General features: G+C 51.7%; 1 protein-coding gene across 1 annotated transcript; it reads left to right on the top strand.

Moving 5' to 3' along the window:
* Positions 1 to 4203: 4203 nt before the first annotated feature.
* Positions 4204 to 7834, top strand: FBXO39 (F-box protein 39). Its single transcript, XM_036269798.1, has 3 exons — positions 4204 to 5306; positions 6785 to 6961; positions 7495 to 7834. The coding sequence occupies exons 1-3, from the start codon at positions 4281 to 4283 to the stop codon at positions 7621 to 7623; spliced, it is 1332 nt and encodes a 443-aa protein (XP_036125691.1). The 5' UTR covers positions 4204 to 4280; the 3' UTR covers positions 7624 to 7834.
* The last annotated feature ends 1331 nt before the right edge of the window (positions 7835 to 9165 follow it).

The raw sequence follows: 9165 nt of genomic DNA, 5'->3' as shown, positions 1-9165 counted from the left end.
AGCTATTCTAATAGGTATGTGGCCACATCTCACTGTGGTTTCAAATTGCATTGCCCTCATGGCTAATGACGCTGAACATCTTTTCATTTGCTTATTTGCCATCTGAAATGTCTTTTAAGGTCTTCTGCCCATTTTCTAAATGGACTGTCTTCTTTACTGTTGACTTTTGAGATATGTATGTATATATTACCCGAAGAATAAAACACCCTCCCTGAAAGCTGCGTGTTCACCTGTCTTTAGAGTCCTCACTGGTTGTCCAGGGCAAGGGATGGCAGCAGCTAGTATGGGGGGTGAGCCAATGCACCCCGAAGGGGAGGGCCAAAAAGGAAGAAGGGGGGAGAGAGAGAAGTGAGGCTGGTGGTAGGCAGAGGCTGCCTAAGAGTCCCTGGTGTGGGTGTTCTCTGATCTGTCCATCCATTTCCTGATGAAAACAGTCCTCTAGTAAACATTGTCCCCAGCCTCCCGTAGGCCCCTCCTGGCTCACTGGTGAAACCCAGAGGGGTGCCTTGGAAGGCTGTTTGTAGGCGAGTGGTTGGGAGAAGCCTAGAGATGCTGCTGGCAAACAGTGTACATGCCTACCTCTCTGCCTGGCCTTTGGGGTGACGGGTTAGGGCACCAGCCCCTGCCGGGAGGGGAGGGGCCAGGGAAACTGGGTGGGTTAGGTGCTCCATAGCCTCCCCCAACTGGAAAGGTGGAGTAGTTCTCAAGCTTTGCCCCACGGGGGGGTCAGGTTTGCTTCAGGCCTTCCTTTGGGAGCCTTCCTTTGGGGGGAGAGTGGAAGCATGGCACAGCACGTGCTGATGGATTCTGAAGAAGAGGTGCCTAAGCTGGGTCTCTCGGGACCTGACAGGGCCCCCAGGACTGGGTCAGGACAGGAAGACAGTGGACTGAGCCCCAATTTCAGGACAGAACTATTCCCTGCCCAAAGAGGGAAGAGCAGGGGCATGCCCATCCTCGCCAACGCAAAGGCCAAGCCTCCTGCCTCGCCCCGCCCCCCAACCCCCACCGTCCTGGACCCACCCCTCAAAGACCGGCTAGGCACATGCTCGGTTGACCTGGCGCCCGGGTTTGGCCCCCGCGTCCAGTAGGGATGAGCAGAGCCCGGAAGGGGCGGCGCGTCACAAAGGCGGCCCAGAGCTAGGCATTTAGCCCCCGAGAGGTCAAGGCTCCGCCGGGAGGTCCTGGAGTTGGCACCAAACGGAGCAGGCAGGCGCCCAGCGGGGCGCAGCAGGAGCAGGGCGCAGAGAGCCAGTAACAGGTGGGCGCGGGTGCAGGGAGGGCGCAGGCGGGGGTGACCCGGAGACATCCCAGGCCCTCAAGGGGAGGGGTGGGCTGCCTTCCTCATCCGCCTCCTCCTGGGAGCTTCCCCATCACCTCCCTCCCCAGGGGTGATCGGACATCCTTAGGTTTCCTTCCCGGGCGGGAAGCTCTGTGATAATAAGGTAGACCACACCTAGGTTTGAGAGTCCTTAGGGAGGGTTCAAATCCCACCTCCCCACTTACTACTCCATCTCAGTGGGAGACTTGCTTAACCGTCTGACACCTCTGTTTCCCCATATGTACAATGGGCGCCTCACACCTTCCCTTCAGGGATGTGGAAGTCCCTTGGCGCCAACTTACTAAGGGCAGCAAACACTTGTACAGCATTGACTTTGTGCCAGGCACTGTTCCGGCGCTTTCCACATATCAGCTTATGTCCTCCTTCCACACCAGAAGAAAAGCACTATTATTACTGCTCTTTACAAAGGTGGAGACTGAGGCAAAAAGAAATCAATTAGCCTAAGGTCACACATAGCAATTGGCAGAACCAGGATCCAACCCAGGAAGCTACGCTGCCTCTCATTGGTGAGGGGATCTTGGGGGAGGGGAGGGGGCCCCAGTAATTACACATGACTTTGGACCACTTACAACAACATTCCCAGCCCACCGCCTATGTTCTTCCAAAGCCACCCTGTGACTTCAGGCATCTGATAATGCTTCTGACAGGTGACTTTGCTGGGGCAAAGGGTTTCATTTATCCTTTGAATTGGGTTAGCTTTCCTTAGGCACCTTTTGGGTGCCCTACCCTGGGTTAAGTGCTGTGAAGGCCCCTGGCCTTGGGCAGTCTATACGTGATTGAGGGGACAAACCTGTTCCTTCATTTGTTCAATGTTGAAGTACCTGCTCACAAAATGAATGAGTCTGCCCTTCATCTCCAGGACTGTGTGGGTCCCGTGGAGAGAAAGGCTTGGACACGGGTCACACTACGTGATGGACAGTGGAAAGAGTAGGCAAGCTGAATATAGAGGCAGCGACTCTGGGAACCCACTGGAGCCCTGGGTCCTGGGTGGGGGCAGACTGCTGCCAAGTCCCCGTGGAGGTCTGTCTGGATCTGGGGATGGGAGGGCCAGCGGGAGTCAGGATACCACTTGTCCCGTAGGCGATCATGGGGTGATGGGGACAAAGGCACAGGAGAAGATCCCAATTAAAGTCCTCCACAGGAGCCCACTTAACGATGTGCATGGCCGCTGGGATGCTGGTGGGAGCTGGAGGAGGCCAGCGTTCATCTAGGGAGAGTGGATGGGAGACAGACAGGGATACCCTCCTTCCATGATGGACGTAGTGGACGAGATGTACGCAGAGTGACATGAATGATTCTTGCACATATTAAATATACATTTGGTGAGCACGTACACAAACAAAAAGATGCAGATCAAACACATTGGGAGAGTTGCCTATGGGGTGGGGGGCAATGCAGTGGGAAATAGTTGAAAGGGAATGAATGAATAAATAAAACCAGACAAATGTCTGTCTGGAGTTGAGAAATACAATTAACTTGTCCTTCAGCACCTATAGAGGTAGTAAAAAATATAGACGAAAGAATCAGCCCAGGTTCTAGTCATTTGCTGTGTGACCTCAGGAAAGCTGCTTCACCTCTCTGGGCCTCAGTCTCCATCCGTAAGAAATCAATCATCAGCTCTCTTTCAGCTCTGAGTTTTTGTGAGCCATTATCAGTCTTCTTGGGCCACTTGGTAGAGTAATAGTAAAAGCGTTATGGAGTGGTAGGGCTTGAAGCTTGAAGAATGGGGGTTAGGGCACGTTAAGGAAAATGAGGAGTTTTCAGACAGGAGAAACACTGAAAGCAAAAAGCCATGAAGATTTCAGCATATGGTTATAAAAAGTCCAACGGCTCGGTGTTCCAGGCTAGCCTTAGCCCAGCTCTCCCCTGGTCCTCCCTGGCCTGGCTGGGGGTACCACCTGCAGTCCAACAGCCAAGCCAGAGACTTCCGGTCCTACCTACTTCTGGGTTCCCCAGTCACCAAATCTTGTCCTCCAAAGAACTCACAACCCACTCCATTCTCACTATGATGCCACCCTAGTCCCAGGTTTGAGCCTGAACTCTGCTCTAGACCCTCCTGCCTCTGCTCCCCGAGGGTCCTTCCCATACCTCAACACGGACCACATCACTTCCAGGCATGTGCCCCTTTGACCTTCCCTGGCCTCCTGTGACCTCAGTGGAGGTTCTCCACCCTTGTTCTGCTGCTGCACCTTTTGAATGTCAACAAAGCCATCAACAGTATAGCTCAACACAGTGATTCTCACGCAGAGATGGGGGCCAGCCATGCCAGGATTCCAGAGTATTGGGGAGAGGGGCCATAGTCTTTCTCACACCATTCAGAGCCCCTTACTAGAGCAGGTCCCACTGCCCCAGCTGCAGTTCCATTGCTCCATACAACGTGTAGTTCCCTGAATGTGAACTCATCGTGTGGCTTTGCGCGGATTGATCCCGCTGCCCAGAAACCTTCAGTTCTTCCACCACCACCACCACCACCACCACCACCACCACTAGGCCAACCTGGCCAGCCTTGCAAATCCTACTCACCTGCAAAACCCAGCTCAGACATCACCTCCTCTGAGCAGCCCTCTACTTCCTCTTCACCCAGCCAGACAGAATTAACCACCCATTCGTGCTACCCTGCCCGTGCACACACCTGAACCTCTTCACTTCTCCTATGCTGTTGTAATCAAGTGCTGGTCTGTGTCCTGACAGAACCCTAATGGACTAAGACTCCTTGCAGGTGGGGACTGTACGGTGATTTTATTACTGCATCACCCTCACCAGCACAGTGCCTACTACACATGGGGCCACAGTACAAAGTTGTCCAATTGGGTTTCATTTCTGTTTGGCAGGTAATGGCTCATCCTTTTTACTCCCCACAGAACACGAGCTATTGCTTTACTTTCCTCCTATTTGGAAGCCCTGCCTCCCACACCGCTGCACTGGACACCCCAGTTCCCTGATGGACGAAGAAAGCCAACTGCCCCAGCCCCAAGACCAGAGCTGCTGGGCCGCTCTGCCCGATGTGTGCCTACATCGTGTTTTCTGGTGGCTGGGAGACAGGGACAGGTCCAGGGCAGCCCTTGTCTGCAGAAAATGGAATCAGATGATGTACTCAGCTGACCTCTGGCGATACAGGACCATCACATTCAGTGGGAGACCTTCCAGGGTTCACGCGTCTGAATTCGAGTCAGCTTTTTGGTATGTTAAGAAATTTGGTCGTTATCTGGAACACCTGGAGATCAAATTCCTGAATCCTTACAATGCTGTCTTGACCAAGAAGTTCCAGGTCACCATGCGAGGCCTTCTCTCGAGTCTGGGCAAGAGTAACAACCGTCTGAAGTATCTTTCCATCCAGCACCTGGAGCTGGACCGCCTGGTCTGGAGGAACAGCATCAGGAGCTCGTTCATCAAAAGCTTGAGCTTCTTCTTAAAGAAAATGGGCAAACACCTGGATTATCTCAACCTGAAAGGGGCCAGGCTGACCGTGGAGCAAGGCTGCCATGTTCTCAACTCCTTGAGCTACCTAAGGAATGAGACTGTGGTGTCAGAGCTCAACATCGAGGACTTCTTCAGCCATCACCTCGCTGTCTACAGCAGCCCCCAGTTCAACAAGACCATGGCCACGTTCCGAAACCTGGAGTCCCTGACCCTGAACTACAACTGCATCTCCGACGAGCTGCTCGAGAACTTGTGTGAGAACAATGCCAGTAACCTCTGGACCATAAACATCAAGTGCCACATTCATGACCCCCATGGGCAGGTCATCTGGGGCATGTCCTGGGCCAAGCTGGCCAGGCACGCAACCAACCTGAAGGTGAACTTCTTCTTTGAGCGGATCATGAAGTACGAGCGCTTGGCCCGGATCCTCTTGCAGGAGATCCCGGTCAGGAGCATCAGTCTGAGAAGCTGCTACTTCAGTGACCCAGACTGGTCCATGCGGCCCACTCTGCTGGATCTCCTGCCCACCTTCCGGCACACACTGCAGGTAGGTGTAACCTGAGGGCGGGGAGCCTTTCAAGGAGTGGCTGCCCCCAGGTTACTGGCTTCCCCGGAGGAAAGGCCACCGCTGCCTGCCCTCGGCTGGGCTCACACACTCACTGAGTCTTAAAGTCAGACTCTGAGGAATGTGACCACAGTAAGCCTCCCTGGACCCATAAAACCACAGCCGACAACAAATGGGATGCTCACTCCCTGCACATGGAACACGAGGAGCTTTCTGACTGACTGTCAACCAGGAAAAACTCCTGTATCCCCAGCTCAGAGATGCAACATCTGACCAGAAAGGTGCATTTAGCCCAGGTCGGGTGGCTCAGTTGGTTGGAGTGTTGTCCCATACACCAGAAGGCTGTGGGTTTGATTCCTGGTCGGGGCACATACCTAGGTTGCAGGTTCAATCCCTGGTCAGGGGCGCATACGGGAGGCAACTGATCAGTTCTCTCTCATATACATGTCTTCTCTCTCTCCCTTCCTCTCCAAATAAATAAATAAATAAAACATATCCTCCAGTGAGGATTTAAAAATTTTTTATTAAAAAAATAAAAGAGCCCTGGCCGGTTTGACTCAGTGGTTAGAGTGTCAGCCCTTGAATCGAAGGATCATGGGTTTGACTTCTGGTCAAGGGCACAGACCTGGGCTACAGGTTCAATAATCCCCGGCCCCAGTAATGCAGGAGGCAACCAATCGATGTGTCTCTGTCACATTGATGGTTCCCCCACCTCTCTCTCTCCCTCTCTCCTTCGTTCTCCCTCCCTCCCTTTCATTCTGTCTAGAAATCAAGGGGGAAAATATCCTCAGATGAGAATTAACAAAAAAGGTGCATCTACTGGTGAGTAGCAGGTCGGCAGCCCCTTCCTACCTTCCCATAGGGTCAGAACAGGCAGGAAACAGTGTAACTTCAAACAAAAAGCCAAATTTGACCCAAGTCACTAAAGGCTGAGAGGTGTGGGCTGTTCCGTAATCTGGCAGCTCCCCATCTATAAAATTAGCATTATTTCGTCCCAACTAAAGACCTCACTCACAGAAGGTTGTGACGACTGACATTCATAGGTATAAATACCACTACGAACAGTGAGTGACTACGAAATGCTAATAGCTTATCTGATACTCACGGAGGTTTCCCGTGGGCGGGCAGACAGCATTACCGCTCTTAGTGCTACAGGAGAACTTGAGGTTTGGGGGTACGTCCACAGTCACCTGTCTAGTCCACCAAAGGGCTGGGACCAGGACCTTCATCTCTGGACTCCAAATACACTGCCTCCAAACTCCAAGTTTTGCAAATTTGGATGAGATCGCCTTCATCTCCAATCCCTCCCTCCGTGACCTCCGCGGGCAGTCCATCTTCTCTAAGGCCCTCCAGCCACCACGGCTGTCAGGCGGAAGTCCAGTCACGGAAACGGTATGGGATGATCCAGCTAGTCCCGGCCTCTTCGCCCACATGCCTCTTCCCGTTTGGTGATTTTCCAGAAATTAACTTTTGAGTTCAACAACAACCACGAGGCGCTTGACAAGGAGCTGCACCTCCTCATCTTGACCTGCAGAAAGTTGTTTTACTTCAAAATCTGGGCTTTCCTTGATGTGAAGTTTGTGGAGTGGATCCTGAAGAGTCAAGAAGAAGGGCAGTGTGCCCTGCGCACACTCAAGGTAAGAGCCCCATGGCGCATTGGGCAGGGCTGGAAGGGGCACCCAGGCCCGCGGCGCAGGCGTCCAGACACGGCGCTTCTGCTCTGGGACAAAGGTCAAAGGTGAAGCAGGAGTGGGGGCAGTCATATACCTGAGTTAAGCTCTTTTTTTTTCAATTTTTTTTTCTTTATTGATTTTAGAGAGAGAGGAAGAGAGAGATAGAAACATTGATGAGAAAGAACATCGGTTGACCACCCCTGCATGACCCCCACTGGGGATCGGGCCCACAACCGGGCATATGTCCTGACTGGGAATCAAACCGGTGACCTCTTGGTGCCTGGGTCCTTGCTCAATCACTGAGCCACACCAGCCAGACCTGAGTCAATTTCCATTAACAATCTTGCCGAATGGAACCTGGATTCTGCCTAGTGGTTGGGTTTGGGCTTTTCTCGATTCTGCCAACAATGGTACGTGTACATCATTCAGGTGGTTTTCCGTGCCTGAGTGATGCAGTCACGGTGTATGTGCATAGCTGTGTTTCTCTATCGGCACAGGTGAGAATTTATACAAACAGATATGAGACCAATGAAGAGGACAGGACACTGCGGGAAATTTACCGGAAGTACAGAAAGCTGATCGATTCAGAGCTTAACTATTTTGTCATCGCCTACCCCATGATGTAACAGCGCTCTCCAGAGGAACAAAGCTGGGAGCACTTTGAAGTTGAAAATGTGGTTGTCATGGAAGCACACTTGGGGCACCCTCTCCCCACCCCTTTTTCTTCTCTTTCTCCTTGTTGCCAGTTCCACACCAACACGAACACCCCAGCAAAAGTTGGGACTGCTGGGGTTGTGAAGGCCCCGGGTGACTTTAAAGTGCTATATTTACCAACTATCCAGGGGTGCTTTCTCGTTTTGTCATTTGGCTTTGATTTTTGACACCCTCACTCAGCCACAGAGCTACACGCTCAAAGCCACTGAGAGCAGTTTCTTACCCTGACGCCTGCTAACCTGTGCACCTGCAGAAGTGTCACTAGCCAGAGAGCACATAGGAGCATGTTTTCTATTCACTGACATTGTCAGTTCAGAAATGCTTTCTGTCCTGGCTGGCCTTCGTGTCAGAGCCTCCTGACACGGACCTAGGCTGCGTCTGATGTCAGGTGAATGGAAATCCACCAGCAGGTTGTCCCACGGAGCAGGGAGATTCCCACCTGTAGGAAGAGCCTGCTGAGAGCTGGAACTCCCTCCTACAGAAGGAACTCGGCCCCTAATTTACCAGTGTTGTGGGCTAGTGCTCCAGCACCTCCTTTTCTATGTCTCCTCCATCCTCCCATCCAGGCGGCACGGTGCCCAGTCCTCAGGGGTGGGGCAAAACTGGAAGTGGCCATCACACTCATATTTACAAAGCACTTGTAAAGTTATGGGGAAATGTTCCCAAAGTGAAGTGAAGTGGAAAAAAGGCAGGACCCAAAACTGCATATTTAGTGTGATACCAATTATATAAAACACAATGAGGGACTGTACTTTTTTTTAACACTTACTCGAGGATATTTTTTCATTGATTTTTAGATAGAGTGGAAGGGAGGGAGGGAAGGAGAGAGAGAAAAACATCGATGTGAGACACTTCGATTGGTTGCCTTCCACATGACCCCAACTGAGGCCAGGGATCGAACCTGCAACCCAGGTATGTGTCCTTGACCAGAATAAAACCCATGACCCTTCGGTCCATGGGCTGATGCTGTAACTGCTGAGTCAAACCGGCCAGGGCTCTAGTGTGTTTTAAATAGGGAGTCGTCATAAATTCCTGAGCCCATGCCACAGGGATGTATTGCCTCTGGTCTTGTGAGATTTTTGTGCAGATAGTTGCATATAAGGTTGTTGTTTTTTTAATAGATATAAATTAATAAAATTTCAGAGTACTTTTGACAAGTGTCTCCTTACAGATTTTGTCTCCTCTTTTGTATGCTGTGTCCATATTTATGCTCAGCTTTTTAGGCCTTTGTTAAAGTTTCTATAGACCCAGTGTGGGCAAATTGCCACTTTTACCACACTTTCATTCATATTCACTGTCTCTTCTCAATGTCCCTGCAGTGCCTCTGGGCAGATATTCTTCCTGTTCCACAAACGTTTCGAGAAGATGGACACTGGGGAGGGAGACAGCCCTGTGTGAGGAGCTCCCAGGTCTGATGGGAGAAGACACCCTAAAGTGTCATAGCTGAACCCAGA

Source organism: Molossus molossus, unplaced genomic scaffold (genome assembly GCF_014108415.1).
Source record: "Molossus molossus isolate mMolMol1 unplaced genomic scaffold, mMolMol1.p scaffold_m16_p_19, whole genome shotgun sequence".
Lineage (NCBI taxonomy): Eukaryota > Metazoa > Chordata > Mammalia > Chiroptera > Molossidae > Molossus > Molossus molossus.
This window is presented reverse-complemented; position numbering and strand designations above follow the sequence as displayed.